Source organism: Sinocyclocheilus grahami, unplaced genomic scaffold (assembly GCF_001515645.1).
Source record: "Sinocyclocheilus grahami isolate Dianchi unplaced genomic scaffold, SAMN03320097.WGS_v1.1 scaffold442.1, whole genome shotgun sequence".
NCBI classification, from domain to species: Eukaryota; Metazoa; Chordata; class Actinopteri; order Cypriniformes; family Cyprinidae; genus Sinocyclocheilus; species Sinocyclocheilus grahami.
The window spans coordinates 166,145-184,749 of NW_015505621.1; the positions used below are offsets into that span (position 1 = coordinate 166,145).

Below are 18,605 nucleotides of genomic sequence, written 5' to 3' on the forward strand. Positions count from 1 at the left end.
AACCGTGGCTTGTGTCCTGCACACATACCAGCTTCATCACTGTGTCTGTCACGAGACTCTGTTCCCCTTTCAGGCTCTGTCTTTACATTTATTTTGAAAGCTGAAGCTCGCGATTATGGTAAGGGGCGGTACATTTCCGACGAGTGCTTTCGGTGTTCGGCCAATCACAATGCACTGGGTCAGCTGGCCAATCAGAGCAGACTGCGCTTGTCGGAAGGAGGGACTTTGTAGAAAACTAAGCATTTGAGAGAGGCGGGGCATAGAGGACCTACAATAATGTACAGTATTTGAAAAATAATGTGTTTTTTGAACAATAAAGCATGTCAACATATTCTGTTACACCAAATACACAAAATAATGATCTTTAAAAAAGCATCATATGACCCCTTTAAAATCACCAGTAATTAAAACTGTATCTGCAGCTTGCACTAACTCGGATAGAAAATCAGCAAATTCTTTAATAAAGTCTGTATGGTGCCCTGGTGGCCTGTATACAGTAGCCAGTACAAACATTATAGGGGATTTATCATTAACACTTGTTTCTCTGGATAATGTTATATGAAGCACCATTACTTCAAACGAGATATACTTGAACCCCGCCCTCTGAGAAATACTGAAAATATTGTTATAAGTTGTAGCAACACCTCCCCCTTTACCTTTTGAATGCGTCTCATGTTTATAACAGTAATCTTGGGGAGTAGATTTGCTTAAAATAATGTAATGAAACTTTTTGGATGAACAATCCATTTAATGTTTTTATTTTTATTATTATTAATATTTATTACATTTTTTATGAAATTATACTCTAAATAAGAAACTATAAATCTGCCAGCAGGTGGCGGTAAATGTATTTATGAGTCATTCATTCATTCGAATGGCTGATTCATTCAGGAATTGCGTAAACGGTTCTCTGTAAGAATGAGGCTTTGAATCATTGGTTCACAGGATTCTTTCCAAACGCGGATTCATTCAGAAACTAAACACCGCTGTGTTGCTCGGAGACACACAACAATTCTGCTGTGGCTTTAAAGGTAATATGTTCTCTGCAAAATTTAGCAAAAACACATAATATTGTGTTTAAAATATAACACAATATCAACTTTTAAACTCAATATATTCGAAACAAAATCACCACTCGTGCGATACTGCACTCGCTCATTTGATATCGCTAATCGTATGATATAAATTAGACAAACTCATTTTTTGCACCAATATCTTGAATTTTAGGTCATTACTGCTTTTATGGAGTTGTTGCCCTGCATCACATTTGTTAGCAGTCAACTGTATGGACTGTAAGATGACGTACAGGTCTGGGGATGGGGCCAGTGCGTTAACGGCATTAAAATATTTTATTCATGTTATTTTTTCATAACTAAATAAGTTAACGTGTTAAGCTGACAGCCCTAATATATATATATATATAAAGAACTAATTATTGGAGAATTATTATTTACCAGTAATATCCCAGTCTACTTTTCACAATTTAATTATAGGGATAGTTCACCCAAAATGAAAACTCATGTCATTTCTTCTGTTGAACATGAAAGAAGATATTTTGAAGAATGTTGGTAACCAAACAATTGCTGGTAGCCATTGACTTCCATAGTAGGGGGAAAAAATACAGTGGAAGTCAATGGCTACCAGCAAATGAACATGCTTTATCTTGTTGCCTTGTTGATCTTTTATTGGTTGTTTATACTATTTATACAGGTATATTGTTGTCATCTAGTTGTCTCTTAAGCATAGATAAACTGTTTGGTGGGTGATTGTGTGTGTGTTCAGGCTCTGGCCGATGAGAATGAGTATGTGCGAGACACGGCCCTGCGCGCCGGCCAGCGCATCATCAGCATGTACGCCGAGACTGCCATCGCTCTGCTGCTGCCAGAGCTGGAGCAGGGCCTGTTTGACGACCTCTGGAGAATCAGGTACCAAACATCTGCCCTCCATCACTTCAGAGGACGGCTGCCATAGCGATGGATGCTGATGCTGAGTGTTTGTGTTCTCTTAGATTTAGCTCGGTGCAGTTGCTAGGCGACCTACTGTTCCATATCTCCGGGGTAACGGGAAAGATGACAACAGAGACGGCATCAGAGGATGACAATTTTGGCACGGCCCAGTCGACTAAGGTAACCGTAATGAGCCTCTGGAACAGACCACAGGACAGTGTCTGACGGCAGTGCTTTCATTACAAAACCAAAATATATCCCTTGCTTCCTGTTGTGTCCCAGGAAACTTTGTGTGTAAATGTTTGTAATATATTTCCCCAGGCCATTATTGGAGCGCTGGGTGCAGAGAGACGCAACCGTGTGCTTTCTGGGCTCTACATGGGCCGCTCAGACATACAGCTGGTGGTCAGACAGGCGTCTCTTCACGTGTGGAAGATCGTGGTGTCGAACACGCCGCGAACACTACGAGAAATCCTGCCCACCCTCTTCACGCTGCTGCTAGGCTTCCTGGCCTCCACCTGCCCAGACAAGAGAACGGTACAATCCAACGACAAACTGCAGTCCCTTTTGATTCTGTGGCCTGCAAAAGATGTGTTTGTTTTTTTTGGAAATTTGTTTCCATGTTAACTAGATGTGTGTATTTTGCATCATACTAAGCGTGCTATAATTTATTGTTTCATGTATTTGTCTTTTTTATGTTAATTAAGAAGTAATTCTTAATTTTAAGAAAATGTTTTCTTTCCAAATATTAAAGAAAATAATGTTTGTAATAGCTAGTAATAGAAAAGTATGTATGATGGATCAGTTCAGATCAGAATGCCTCCATTGCTTATGCTGTTCACATTGTGTTTCCAGATCGCTGCTCGTACTTTAGGTGACCTGGTGAAGAAACTGGGTGAGAAGATCCTGCCTGAAATCATTCCCATTCTGGAGGAGGGTCTGCGCTCGGATAAGAGTGACGAGAGGCAGGGTGTGTGTATCGGCCTCAGCGAGATCATGAAGTCCACCAGCAAAGATGCAGTGAGTTGCAGCTGATGAAATATGCTCAACGGGTTCCTTCTGTTCACGTCATCATGGTGAAGCGGTGTTTTTGTGTCAGGTTCTGGTGTTCTCCGAGTCTCTGGTTCCCACCGTGCGTAAGGCCCTGTGTGATCCTCTGGAGGAGGTCCGTGAAGCGGCTGCCAAAACCTTCGAGCAGCTCCACACCACCATCGGTCACCAGGCACTCGACGACATCCTGCCTACACTGCTCAAACAACTGGTACTGCCTCCATCCCACTATCCTCGCCTTTACTTTGAGAAAATAAAGAAAGGATAGACATTAAAAAAATTCATAAGCAACAAAACAGTATTAAAGAGATAGTTCACCCAAAAATAAAAATGTATTTACTGACCCTCCACTTTGTTCCAAACCTGTGTGAGTTTGGTGGGTAAGCAAACAGTTGCCGGTAGCCATTGACTTCCATAGTATTTTTTTCCATACTATGGCAGGCAATGGCTACCGTCAACTGTTCGGTTACCAACATTCTTCAAAATATCTTTTTTTGTTTGTGTTTAACAGCTGAAAGGAATTCATACAGGTTGAGGGTGCGTAAATTATGACATAATTGTCGCTTTTGGGTTAACTCTCCTTTTAAGAAACAAAAAAAATAAATAAGAAAACAAAGATAAATAGTGTAAGTTATGCTCAGTAGATTTAATATACATATACTTCAATTCAAATGTTTGGGTTTTTGAATGAAGACTCTTCTGCTTACCCGAAGCGGCATTTATTTTATCAAAAATACAGTAAAGATTGTCAAATAATATTGCAATTTAAAATAAATGTTTTCTATTTGAATATATTGTAAAATGTAATTTATTCCTGTTGATCAAAGTTGAATTTTCAGCATCATTACTCCAGTCTTCAGTGACACATGATCGTTCAGAAATCAGTATAATATGCTGATTAAGAAACATTTCTGATTATTAAATAAATAAATACAGTACTGTTAGTTCTCTGCTTCTCAATTGCCAGTGTCCATCTATCAAGGCTGCTTCAAAACAGTATGTATGGTGAACTAAAATGTGTGTGCTTTTTGTTGCAGGAGGACGAGGAGACTTCAGAGTTTGCGTTGGATGGATTGAAACAGGTCATGGCTGTGAAGAGTCGATCTGTCCTGCCTTACCTGGTGCCTAAGGTGAGTTCTCTTTACTAGCAGCCTTTCTCAACTAATCTGTGCATAAACAAAGATTAATAACCTTGTATATCCAGACTTTTGAATAACAAAGTCAGTATAACAAAAGCTCTTTTTTTGGCCAAGAACCACTTAGACAGGAAGAGACTATCTTACTGACATTTAAAGTGACCAACCACAGTTTATTTATGATGTTTTGTTAAGATTAAGCTCTTGATATTTGAAAGATTTGATCTCACAAACCTTGAAAAATATCCACCTAATACCTCGCACATCAAACCAGTGTTATATTAGTATAATTGATGTACTAATATTGTTTTTCTTCAAATTTTGAATTAGATTTTAATTTAATATTTTCTGTTTTCACTTTAGTTGTTTAATTTAATAAAATTTTAGTTAAAAATAAAATTATTTTATTTCAGTTCGTTTATTTCATGTAACAATGTTTTTTGACTTTATGCATGCTGAATCCAAGAAATTGCATAAAGCCAGCCAATCAGAATGGATCTTTCTGTTTTCAGAAAGCTCTAGCTGTTATTGTGTGCATCAGACCATCTGTGGGCGTCTCTCAGACCGAGACTAGAATATTCCTTGCACTTGTTTAACTGTTAAGTTTGAACTCTATTCCAGATAGTGTTATTTAACGCTTTATTTTTATCCTCTGTAGCTGACGGCTCCTCCTGTAAACACGCGTGTCCTCGCCTTCCTGTCTGCTGTGGCAGGAGACGCTCTGACGCGACACCTCGGGGTGATTCTGCCCGCGCTGCTCTCCTCTCTCAAAGACAAGCTGGGCTCAGAGGAGTGCCTGCAGGTGAACACCACAGCTGTCAATCATTTCTACTAAATCCACTACTAGTCAAAAATATTGGAATAATTAAGATATTTTAATGTTTTTGATAGGTCTGCCCTCAACTAAGGATTTTTCTGGTCGACTAGTAGTCGTTCATTTTGAGAATTAGTCGACTAATCGCACGTTTATTAATAAACCATTTAAATCATTATAATGAGCCTTTAATTGCCTACATAGCCTATCAGTGCTCAAGCACATGCTTAAAGCTTTCCACAGCGTCTTCATACGGATTACATAATCTGAGAATATTTGTTTTCCATTTGAATTGGTTCATTTGAAAGTAGACATTTCACTCTCTATATACTCAATATATTTGTAATGTCTGCAAGGCAAAGATATAAACGGAGTTAAGTTCACCGAGACCGACACGGTTTGCTTTCATTATTTTACAAAAGCGCATTGTGAATGCACACAAATAAACGTAGAGTCTTTACATTCTCTGAGTCTCTGTGATTAGTCGACTATTAGGGGGCAGCTCTAGTTTTTGAAAGAAGCCTTTTCTCCTCACCAATAGGCTTGCTTCGATAGACGGCGTTTTCGGTTATGCCGCAACACCGGTTACATCATTTGCCTACTGCGGCACCGCCCCCACCGTCGGTTTGATTTTTTTATAGTAACAAAAATCATTTAGCCTAGTTCAGTTAGAGCAGTGGTTCCCAATCCTGGTCCTGGAGAACCACCAACACTGCACGACGGCGTTTTCGGTTATGCCGCAACACCGGTTACATCATTTGCCTACTGCGGCACCGCCCCCACCGTCGGTTTGATTTTTTTATAGTAACAAAAATCATTTAGCCTAGTTCAGTTAGAGCAGTGGTTCCCAATCCTGGTCCTGGAGAACCCCCAACACTGCACATTTTAGATGTGTCCCTATTCAAACACACCTGATTCAACTCATCAGCTCATTAGTGAAGACGCCAAGACCTCAAATGTGTGTGTCAGATAAGAGAGACAACAAAACCGTGCAGTGTTGGGGGTTCTCCAGGACCAGGGGAACCACTGAGTTAGAGGATAGACACTGTTAAAAACTAAACGCTCAATGCAGCGTGCCGAACCGTGCGTGAACGACAGTGCACCGCGGAGCAGGAGTCAGATTTTATTTATCACGTGAGGAGAGTGAGTCGAGCTGACTGACAAGAGTGAGGTGAGAAAGACAAGAAGATTGCAGAAGATTGTTTAGAAAGGAAATGCAAAGGCGCCTGTTTGGCAATATTTTAGATTTTGAAAAGCCTGTTGTCTGGAAGATTTTTTTTAAACATTCATTTCTTATTTATTTGGTTCCACAGTGTTTGCTGATTTTCAGTTTTATATACCTATTTAAACTTTGTGTAGCCTAAGTAATTTGTTATTTTATTAGGCATATATTGTGTATTTTTATTCGTTTTGTTAATAAAAGTTCTGAGTTTGACGTTGTTGTTGCTTGAATTGAATCAACGCCGAATTGCCGCTAATTTGAAAGTGAAAGTAAAACGCGCACAGCGCTTTTTCAAGCAATTTGAAAGCCAAGAAATCTGAGGAAAAGAGGGAAAACTCAAACGAACTAACACCCAATTTATCATGGTTTCCACAAAATATGAAGCAGCACAACTGTTTGCAATATATTTCATTTCAAGACGGTTATTTTAAGTTGTAATATTATTTCATAATTTTTACTGTATTTTTGATCAAGTAAATGGAGACTTGTTGTGCAGAAGAGACTTGGACTCCAGAAGAGACATAATTTTGACCAATAATACACACACTCAACTTTTTCTGCAACAGAAATGATTAGGAATCAGAATTGTTTGACAGTGTAAATGTGATGTTTCCGGTCTTCTGCAGGAGCTGAGCAACTGCCAGACTGTGGTCCTCTCGGTGGAGGATGAAGTGGGCCAGAGAATCATCATTGAAGATCTGCTGGAGGCCACACGAGGAGCAGACGCTGGGCTGAGGCAGGCGTCTGTCACCATCCTCAACGGATACTTCTCTCGAACACGGCTGGACTACAGCGCTCACACGCGGAGGCTGCTGTCTGGTCTCATGCGGCTTATGAACGACCCCAACCCTGAGGTGCTCAGCCAGAGCTGGGACACCATCAACTCCATCACAAAGGTAAGTGATGCTTTCATCCGTGTGCATCAGTGGAACTTCTCAAAGTCCTTGTTTTTACCTGGTATTATCATCTGTTTCATGTGATCCAATCGCAAGCCACAAGTAAACTAGTTTATGATCCTTGATCTGCTAGTAAGGTGGAGATGTTTTAAATAACATCTCAGGTGTCGAATTCAGTAGCAAAAACAAGTTATATATATATATACACACACAAATATATATATATATATATATACTCTAATCATGTATTAAAGTGTTTGTAAGAAAATATTACAATATTTTGCTGTATATACATTACGGTTTAGAAGTTTGGAGTCAGTGAATTGACTATTTTTCTTCAGCAAGGAGGTATTAAATCAATCAAAAGTGACTGTAAAGTCATTTATAATGTTAGAATCGATTTCTATTTCAAATAAAAAAGTTCTTTTAAACTTTTGTGTTCATCAAAGAATCCAGAAAAATTTAATTTATCACGGTTTCCACAAAAAATATTAGACTGTTTTCAACGTTCATAATAATCAGAAATATTGAGCAACAAGTCAGCATAATAGATGATTTCTGATGGATCATGTGACACTGAAGATTGGAGTAATGATGCTGAAAATACATTTATAAAAAAAGTTATTTTAAAGAGGTCATATGATGCTTTTTTAAAGATCATTATTTGGTGTAACAGAATATGTTGACATGCTTTAATGTTCAAAAAACACATTATTTTTCAAATACTGTACATTATTGTAGGTCCTCTATGCTCCGCCTCTCTCAAACGCTTCGTTTTCTACAAAGTCCCTCCTTCCGACAAGCGCAGTCTGCTCTGATTGGCCAGCTGACCCAGTGCATTGTGATTGGCCGAACACCGCAAGCACTCGTCGGAAATGTAACGCCCCTTACCATAATTGCGAGCTTAATTTTTCTAAATAAATGTAAAGACAGAGCCCGAAAGGGGAACAGTCTCGTGACAGACACAGTGATGAATGTGTTTGCAGTACACAAGCCACGGTTAAGACAGCTGACTCCACTGTGATGTGTCTCGCTCTCTCTCTCTCTCTCTCGCTCGCTCGCTCGCTCGCTCTCTCTCTCACACACACATACACGATGCGCAAAACTCCGCATTTGAGCAGTCAATAGCAAATACTTAAACTAATAACAAAACAGTAGCTGATTCAGAAGCGCCAGATTGTCATAGCAAAGTCTGAATGACCTCCTCTCCTAGGTTCACGAAACGCTCGTCCATAAAATGCATTGCTGTTCTGTTGTAAGTAATCTTAAAGATTCCTAAATGCATCTACTTGTGGAAGGCCAAATAAAGTGCTTTTGCTTTCGCCTAGAAACACACAGCGTCTCCCTGACATGCTGCTTCAACACTAACTGCGGTTACTGAAACCACACCTTCTTTCTTTGCGTGAACATTTGGGCGGCATTATGCTAATATTTCCACATAGTGAGGTAGATATGTGGGGGGCGTGTTAGAACGAGCCGTTTTAGGGGGGCGTGGCAGAGTCTTAACTTTGATAAAGAATATCTCTTTGGTTTTGAGACTTTAGTCTTTGCAACTTCAGGGATCTTATCTATGCACAATCAGCTTGTAACACTCCAAAGAGAAAGGAAAACTTGAAATCGCATCATATGACCCCTTTAAATGGTAATATAATTTCATAATTTTTACTGCATTTTTGATCAAATAAATGCAGCCTTGGTGAGCAGAAGTGACTTCTTTCTCCTATATTTATTGCTTGAGTTATGCTACTACCAGGATTTAAACAAGAAATAATGAAATATGACTGGTATTGTCGTTTGGTCGATGCAGTTCTCATAACTTCACTGTGTTTGTGCAGAAACTGGATGCTGGCAGTCAGCTGTCCTTGATTGATGACCTACACAGGGACATCCGCTCTGCTGCCGCTGAGGTCAGAGGTCAACACCTACCTGGCTTCTGTCTGCCCAAGAAGGTAAGAATCACTTACAGAGACAAACTACAGAGCAAAAATGAGCACGTCAACTCTGATAGCACATAATCAATATGAAAGTGTTCAGAATGACACACTGCCTAATATTTGTGGAAAAGTAGTATGCTGTTTGGAATACCCAGTTAGCCTATTACATATGACAAAATATACTCAGCTGTCATAAATGAACTGGAACAGCTGTGATTTTTAACTTTTCCTTCTTTGACTCATTATTTGACAGGACATGACAAAACATGACAGTTTTTACATGAGATTCAAAAGTCAAAACAACAGTTTTTATTGTAAATATTATAACTGGATGCCACTTGCTGAATAAAACTTGGCATGCCAGTGATGCCAGTTGATAACATTGTCAAACTACTGCACACCATTTCACATACTATATTTATTAGGTTGTAGTAGGAAGTATACAGCATGTATGTGGCAGTAAGAAAAAAAAACAGAAAAGCAAAGTATTCCATTCCAGCAATTCTTTATGAAAATGAAAGTGTCATTATTGTAAACAAACTATTGTTAATAATTGTCTGTAATTGAATTAATTTTAGAATCAAATTAAATATTAATAATAATTAATAAGTATTAGCCAATGTTCAACTTAAACTGAAATGCAAATTGGTTTAGGTTGAAGTACTAAAATTTCTAAAACTAAAATTAATTATATATAAAGCTAAATAGTTATAAAAAAATAATAATTATTATTATTTATATATATATATATGTATATGTGTGTGTGTATATATATATATATATATATATATACTTTATAGATAAAAAAAATATGCCTTAAATGTTGCCTTGTCAACTAACTGAAATATGTTGCAAGTGCTAAAATTACAAAAACAGACTAGAATTAACATAACTAATTAAAAAAAATAAAAGCTAATTCAAAAGAATAATAATAAATACTGTAATAGTATAGGAGTAATCCTGCAGTAGCACTGATGTGACATGCTGTGTATTTTTCCTCAGGGAGTGACGTGTATTCTCCCCGTGCTGAGGGAGGGCGTGCTGACAGGAAGTCCCGAGCAGAAAGAGGAGGCGGCTCGTGCGCTGGGCGGAGTCATTAAACTGACATCAGCGGAGGCGCTGCGGCCCTCTGTGGTCAACATCACCGGACCGCTCATCCGTATCCTAGGAGACCGTTTCGCTTGGACTGTGAAGACGGCTCTGCTGGAAACACTCACTCTGCTGCTGGCCAAAGTCAGTGTCCATCACGCCTCTGTCATCATGCTGAGTTAGACCCTTCATTCACACTCCTAACTCCTCTCTCGTGCGCAGGTGGGCATCGCTTTGAAACCCTTCCTGCCGCAGCTCCAGACCACCTTCCTGAAGGCCCTCCAGGACTCCAGCCGGGCCGTGAGGCTGCGGGCGGCAGAGTCTCTGGGTCAGCTGGTCTCCATACACACTAAAGTAGATCCACTGTTCACAGAACAGCTGTTGGCCATACGCAACGCAGAGGACTCTGGAGTCAGGTAAAAACACAAAAAACAAATGCACACTTTTGCAGCAGTTACGGCATGACGATTGCAAATACAGTACTGTACTGAAAAAGTCTCAATTTGATCAAAAATGCAGTAAAATCAGTAATATTGTGAAAATATTATTACACTTTAAAAGAACCATTTTCTATTTGAATATACTTTAAAATATAATTTATTCCTGTGATGCAAAGCTGAATTTTTAGCATCATTACTCCAGTCTTCAGTGTCACATGATCCTTCAGAAATCATTCTGATTTGCTGCTGCTCAAGAAACATAATATCAATGAAATAATAATTCAATTATCATCAAAGTTAAACACAGTTTAAGATTTTGTGAAAACCTTGATTCATTTTTTTAGGATTCTTTGATGGATAGAAAGTTCAAAAGAGCAGCATTTATTTTTGTACTTTCACACTCAATAAATTTAATGCATCCGTGCTAATAAAAGTATACATTTTCTTACCAAGTAGTTGAATATGAAATATTGGTTTGTTTAAATAATTGTATTAGGTGAAAATAAAGAGAGTGCAGAGTGATGAGAAATGAAACTAAAACTATGCAGGAAATAGTATTTGTGTACTGGTGCAATGAGCAATTTTACGGTTAAATGCTTATTATAACAGAATGACACCAATCAGAATTAAGTATCCCAGAGAGCCACAGATACAGACAACTTTGTGGCCACCCTTGGAAAAATAAATGATTTTTGAAAGTAGTCTGAAATTATTTCTGGGTTTTTTTTAATCAAACATTTGTCTTTATAAGACTAGCTAGCAGTAGCTAATCATTCATAACCTCTATAGTTTTTGCCAAATTAATTAGTCACTTAGTATTAATTATTATTAGCTCTTGCTCATAATTAAGGTTTCTGTTGTATCTTCTGTAGAGAAAAGTTATTTTGTGCTTGTCAGTCACTCTCTTGTTGTCTTTTTTCTGCAGGGAGACTATGTTGCAGGCCCTGCGCTTCGTCATCCAGGGTGCAGGGGCAAAGGTCGACCCCACCATCAGGAAGAACATCACCACCACACTGCTGGGCATGCTGGGACATGATGAGGTACAGCTACTGTTTTATTTATTTATATATATATATAAATGTAAGCAGGTTGTACAGCCAACATTTCTCATTTTCATTTAGTTTAACCTGAAATAACTAAAACAAAATTAATCAAAACTATATAGACATATTAAAATTAAATAAAAAAACAAACTTACAAAAATACATCAAAATTATTAGAACTTTAAATAAAGTTAAAATGAAAACAAAATAAAAACTATAGTAGTATCTTGATACTACAATAACACTGCTAGTATTGCATTTTTGTTTTTGTTTACTCGAGACAGATATATTAACAAAATATTAAAATATAAATGTAATAATTTTAATATTAATATTTTTTTTAAATTTTAATTTTTATGTGTCGAGTAAACAAAACAAACATTTTTGTATTATATATTTCTTATAATATTGTATTATATAGTGTGTGTGTGTGTGTGTGTGTGTGTGTGTGTGTTAAGTTTTTGTTTACATAATATATGTATGTGTACTGTGTTTATTATGTATATATAAATACACACACATACAGTATATATTCTGAAAATATTTGTGTATATACATTTATATATTTATATTATATTTTATATTATAAATATATTTAATACATAAACGTAACATATTTTTCAGAAATATATACATGCATGTGTTTGTATTTATATATAATAAATATATGCAGTACACACATATTATGTAAACAAAAACTTTTATTTTTGATTAATTAATTGCGATTAATCGTTTGACAGCACTTATATATATATATGTGTTTGTGTGTGTAAAATATTAATTAATATTTAAATGTATTGACATTTATGAATATATTGTTATAGGAAAATATTTTTACTCCTATTATTACTTCTATGTTTGAAGACATGCAAGAATATGAATGCATGTGATCTTTGTCCTTAAAACAGTAACTAGCACAGGATGTGGTTTTGTGAGTGTGTCATTGTTGCCTTACCTCTGTGTGTGCGTAGGATGCCACGAGAATGGCCTCTGCAGGCTGTGTTGGCGAGCTGTGTGCCTTCCTGTCAGAAGAGGAGCTCAAGAATGTGTTACAGCAGCATGTCCTCGGTAAGATCACTCGCATCTCAGGCCTGCCAGTGCTTTGAGATGAGATGCATCAAGAAAAGCACTTCAATCTAGAACTGAATCCTCTCATGTTATCTGTTTGTCTGCAGCGGATGTGTCTGGCGTGGACTGGATGGTGCGTCACGGCCGTAGTTTGGCTCTGGCTATCGCTGTTAAGTCCGCTCCTGATCAGCTGTGTTCGGAGGAGTACAGCTCGACTGTGCTGGAGGCCGTCTTATCCAGTGCCACAGCAGACAGAGTAAGACACCGCAGTGAATCAGCAGAAAGTCAAACTCGTGTTGTAACCCAGTGAGGCCAAAAAATGGCTGTGTTTAGGGCCAATTAAATCTTAAAATGTTGACAGTCAATACTTAGGAATATTCAAATGTTTGTTCATTGCTTGAACCTTTAAAACTTTCCTAAATCCACTGACTGGTTCTTCCTCATAGATGCTCATTGCAGCAGCTTTTCATACTGAATAAAGCTCAGGGTTTCTTGCGCAGTATGGAAAATACAGAATTACATTTTAGTCCTTTCCAGACCTGGACAAGTACAGGAAAAAAGAAAACAAGAGAATGGAAAAATGTTTGTTTCCAGACTATTGTCCCTATTCTGATTTCTAAAATATAAAATTAAGAACTTCTAAAAAATATTAGTTAATTGATTAAATGTAAATAAAAAAAATTTTAAAATCATAATTTGTTATACAAGCAGAGTGTTTTTTCATGACATTTAGAGCAGGCAATCAAAATTTTACATGACTGAATAAATTGTATACTTTTGTATGTTTTAAGACAAAATTGTTAAACTACTGTAAACAATGTATTGAAATGATATTGTAATCCATAACACTGTTGGTTTTGCCATGAATATAGTCATAGTCATACTGATAAGGTGATAAATCATAAATAAATACATGAATAAAATAATTTATGTTCAGTATGGTCTGAAAAAAATCTGGACATTTGAGTATTGAAAAGTATAGAACTTAGGGCTGCACAATTAATCGAATTTCTAATCGCGATTACAATTACGGATGCCACAATTACACAATCGTTCAAAGCAGCAATTAATCGTTCAAAGTCCACTTATGTTATTCTGCATGCTTAAGATGCTTTATTTCTTTGTACATGTTATCTTAAAGGTTTTTTCCATTGTATTAATTTTAGTTTTAGTATAACATAATACCATGCATAGTTTTACTTTTTTATTTAAAGAAGAAACCAAGCCGATGTATAGTTGATATTTGAGGCTTAATACTATAGAAAAGCACTAAAAGTTTTTCAGTTAGTGTTTTCAGCTTGTTTATTTTCATATACAAATATGGCATGCAGTTGCTTCAAACAAAGGTGTAAACATTTAATCGTAATTAATAATTGCAATTACAATTTCAAAGGAATAAGCGACAATTATGATTTTTGTCATGTCGTGCAGCCCTAGAACTTGAAATTGTGTAAGAACCCTGGAAGCCTGTGACTTCTGGATGTCGTTTAACACCAGCCAAAGATTAGAGCTTATGATTTTCACACGATCTTGCTGGGGTTTTTTTTACTATGCATTCATGAACGCTCTGTTATGTAACTGTGGTGCAAACATTTGATTCTTGTGTGTGTGTGTGTGTGTGTGTGTGTTCTGCAGATCCCCATCGCCTGCAGTGGCATCAGAGCCATGGGTTACCTGATGAGACACCAGCTCCGCACAGGAGGACCGGAGAGCATCTCGCCCCGCATCATCACACAGTTCCTCAAGGTGAGACTAACTCCAGCATACACTGAGATAAACCGCCTTCCATACAATAGTGTACAGATTACTGTATAATGCATACTTGATATGTTTGGTAACACTTTACAATAAGTTAGTTTGCATTAACAATGAGCAATACATTTGTTACAGTATTTAATAATCTTTGTTAGCATTAGTTAATAGAAATACAGCTGGTTATTGTTAGTAATGTTAACTAGGGTCCAATAAGTAATAGTAAATGTTAAAATTAACATAAATGTTTTAGAAGTATTTCTCATTGTTAGTTAAATCGTTTATCTCAATATTGTTTCTGGTTCATTAGAGCACTTTGCATTATAGGATACAATTTGTCATGTAGTGTAGGGCTGGATAATATGGACAAGAATATTATTTTGTTTCATATTCAAAATTGATATCAAAATATTCATTTAATACCATTAATAGGGAAGGAGATGCATTTGATGTATTTCTTAGACCTCAACAATGAACATAAACAACTAGTATGAGTAAACTAAAACTATGAACGTGTGAAATTAATTGTAATTTTATCCTAATTCTTTTAATGCACATTTATAATTAAAAAGGTATAAGGTGAATTCATACAACTTTAACAATTTAATCAATGTTTTAAAATGTAATCAAATGTAAATATAACAATTTTTAGTTTTCTTGTCAAATGAGGTGCTGCACAAGAAAGTTGTATAGTGTATAAATTAATACATGAATAAAAATATCTTGGTTATATGATATTCCTTAATACTAAAAATAGTAAATCAATGTCATGGTTTTATTATTATTATTATTACTTTGAGAATTACATTTACTTTACAGTAGTAATATATTTCTGGTATAATTTCTACAAAATATTGAAAATAAATAAAAACTTTTGTCATTTTGACTTAATGTTTTTTGATAAATTGATTTATCATACAGCCCTATCTGGTTATATTCCATACATATTCCACAAGATGTTTTTTGTACACATTGCGAACAAACTCAAACACGTTAGTTGGACGGACACACATCACAGATGCTGAATTCGCTGTCTGCCGTGGCTCCTCCCACAGTGTCTGCAGAACCAGTCGAGTGACATTCGTCTGGTGACGGAGCGCGTGCTGTGGTGGGTGTGTAAGGAGGCGGAGACTCCCGCTCTGGAGCCCAGTCTGGTCAAACCGGTCATCAAAGCCCTGCTGGACAACACCAAGGATAAGAACACCAGCGTCCGAGCGCAGAGCGAACACACGCTCGTCAGCCTGCTGCGGCTGCGCCAGGGAGAAGACGGCATGCAGGTCAGTCCTCACACGATGTTGCTTTCTTCCATGCACCGTAAAAAATGATGTTTGTAATCATTTTTTTCTTTAAATTATCTAAATGTATGTGTCACGACCCGGCCAGTCTAGGGTTGGTAAGGCCGATGACATGAATAAAAGTAAAGAAATAATTTAGCTCCTCTCCTGTTCCAGCTCACAATGACCACAATAGAGGCTTATTCACAAGCGAAAGTTTGTTTATTACATCGTTAAATTGACGTTTGGAACCACATCTCTTCGGAAGGGGATCCAGGCCAAAATAATAAACCAAAGGGAAACTAACTAAGGGTTTAGAGAAGCCCCAAATTGCCTAACAAAATAAAGATTCCCAAAATAAATACAGAGGTCTTCCCTAACTCCCTCTCTGGCCAAAAAAACAGGAGAAAACGACGTTCACAAAATAAATGGCAATCCCCAACCTACTGCTTCAGAAATAACGAATAGGGGTTTACAAATAACGAATACTAGCTAACAACCAAAAGAACTCTTAAGGATCAGATTACAGAGGACTCAGATAGGCTATAGCTTAGTCCTTGCAGTTCAGGAAACGGCGGTTCCGCAGCGCCACTAACCAGAATGGTTACACACACTATAACACCGTCATTTAACCACACTACACAACCAACTGTTGTCTGGAGCAGGAGACAGAGGACGGGACGGAACGGCACGACACCCGCGGCGGAGCTTCACGACGCGCACACTACAGAAGCTCTCCATCGCTGCTCTCCTTCCCAGCATTTAAACGCTCTGGCTCACCACGCAATCTCCTGCTGCTGGTCCCAATCAAGCGCTGCCAGAAGGGGAGAGAGAGAGAGAGCTGCGCACAATCCGTAGCACACAATACAACATATACAATACATAATGCAAATAAATAAAAATAATAACTTGCGTCGAAGGACGTAACAGTATGTAAAAAGTCTATTTTTTGTAATAAAAGATAATGCAGGCCTGTATCTTGAAAAGAAAAAAAACTAATATTACATATATATATATATATATATATATATATATATATATATATATATGTATGGTTTTTGATGAGATCAGTGCACTGGTTAGTCCAGTTATCCAGTCATAGGTCAGTTGAGGCAAAGTCACAACAGTTTTTTTTGCTGCGCATTGAGGAATTTATTAATTGTTTCCGTCGTAGTTTTTTGTGCAAAATTTTCACATTTTGTTTATGCATATGCACCTTTTCATGTGCATTTTAAGATTTTACGCACACCTTGCCGTTTCCATCCAGCATTTTTATGTAATCTCAATTTGCATAAAATATGTGGATGGACATAGCTTCTAATGAAGGGTGCTTTTATTGAAAGTGTTGGGTAAAGTAATGTATTACAACATTGCATTACTCCTTAAAACAGTAGCTAATTGTGCAACTTTTTATGGAAAATAATGCATTGTTACTTTTGCATTACTTTTTTCACCTGAACTGGGCTTGCTTATTTATTTTTTAATAACAAAAACTGGAAAATGTAAAGGCCTTTTGACACCAAAAGTGAACTGAATGAGCCTCAGGCTAAAGGAAGTGCCTCTGAACCTCACTCCAGATTTTTCTCAACATGGGAACAGGCCACAGGGAGCGGTATCAGTAAATAAATAGGAAAACAAAGTAACTGGCATTAATTATTTGAAAAAGTAACTTGGATATTTCATTGTCAATTTAAAAGTAATGTTACTTTACTAGTTACTTGGGGAAAGTAATCTGATTACATACCTAGCGTTACTTGTAATGTGTTATTGGAGTATGTTTTTCAAGAAAATAGCATTTCGGTCTTTCTACTTCAGAATTTCACATTTAATGTTACTTGCCACTTTGTAATCATTTGTGAAACTTACTAGCAATTTCTGAGTGAAAACGTTTTTTTAAAGTAATTTTTGTTTTCAGTTTGGAAAACAAAAGATGATGTTGTGCAGAATATCCACTGCTTTTTCCATGCCATAAAAACAGACCAGTGATTGAAAAACACCTTAAAAGTCACCTCTTAAACAATACGTCTCCTAACCAATCATGGCACAGCACTTGGAATAACGTCTGCATGTGTAAATTCGTTTCAGAGCATCAATGCAATCCTGGACACGGCCAGTAATGAGCTGCTGTCAGAATGTTACCGCAGGTCCCTGAAGAAGATCTCCAGCCTTCCCGACTCCAACGAAGAGATCGATGACACCATCCTGACATGATGGACAGCTTCAGCTGCTCTGAATCCAGTCCTGTAGCCGCTGCTGTTCTCAGAGATCCTGCATCTGTCAGTCACACACACACACACACTCTCCTCACGCTAGCTTTGACTCACGCCATTTACACCACAAGGAAAGCCTGGGAAAGTATTTATTGTGCTGAGCCCCTAAAATCATCATCTAAAATCTGCATTGTCCTTAATTGGCTATTAATTTGTAAATGTATATTTTTCATTTGGTTTTCTTCTGAAAGATGAAGTATTAATTTGTGCCAATTATTTTCAAACATTTTTTGTTCTGATGCCCTTTTATATTTTGTTTGGATGATAAGCAGTTTCTCGCTGTTGTAATTGATTTCTCTGAGTGTGTGAGAGACGCGTGAGCCATTAACAACCCAAAGGATGTGATGCTGATTTTTCCAATTAGCGCGGTGTCCAATAATAATGGTTGTATGAAAAAATAGAAAATGAAAACCTTGATTTAATAAACTGTTTGACTTAAAGAAATTACATTTATGTTTGTTTTAATTCGTGCTCAACATTTTATTCATCTTTATAAGATCTGAAAACTCGTAATTACTCCACTGAAGTATAATTTTTCAAGAGAAATCACCCATGTTTAAGACATTGTGTACCCAGGAATCTAGTCTGTGGTTTTACAACTCAAATAACTGAAGCGTTGCTTGTGTAAAATGCAATCGGAGTTGTATTAAAAAATGTCCTGGGTCTTCCAA

The 18,605-nt window shown here is 37.1% G+C and overlaps 1 protein-coding gene across 2 annotated transcripts in view; it reads left to right on the plus strand.

The window, feature by feature from the left end:
- Positions 1-18,362, plus strand: part of LOC107552181 (eIF-2-alpha kinase activator GCN1-like) — a 69,820-nt gene extending 51,458 nt beyond the window's left edge. For both annotated transcript variants that reach the window (XM_016234021.1, XM_016234022.1), the window contains 17 exons: positions 1,783-1,925; positions 2,009-2,126; positions 2,268-2,483; positions 2,802-2,966; positions 3,046-3,207; positions 4,034-4,126; positions 4,791-4,934; positions 6,795-7,064; positions 8,900-9,013; positions 10,001-10,231; positions 10,310-10,503; positions 11,453-11,567; positions 12,542-12,638; positions 12,746-12,894; positions 14,274-14,384; positions 15,446-15,667; positions 17,750-18,362. In XM_016234021.1, the coding sequence (XP_016089507.1) occupies positions 1,783-1,925; positions 2,009-2,126; positions 2,268-2,483; positions 2,802-2,966; positions 3,046-3,207; positions 4,034-4,126; positions 4,791-4,934; positions 6,795-7,064; positions 8,900-9,013; positions 10,001-10,231; positions 10,310-10,503; positions 11,453-11,567; positions 12,542-12,638; positions 12,746-12,894; positions 14,274-14,384; positions 15,446-15,667; positions 17,750-17,875 (2,670 nt within the window). In that variant the 3' untranslated portion in view covers positions 17,876-18,362. The remainder of the gene's footprint in view (positions 1-1,782; positions 1,926-2,008; positions 2,127-2,267; positions 2,484-2,801; positions 2,967-3,045; positions 3,208-4,033; positions 4,127-4,790; positions 4,935-6,794; positions 7,065-8,899; positions 9,014-10,000; positions 10,232-10,309; positions 10,504-11,452; positions 11,568-12,541; positions 12,639-12,745; positions 12,895-14,273; positions 14,385-15,445; positions 15,668-17,749) is intronic.
- The last annotated feature ends 243 nt before the right edge of the window (positions 18,363-18,605 follow it).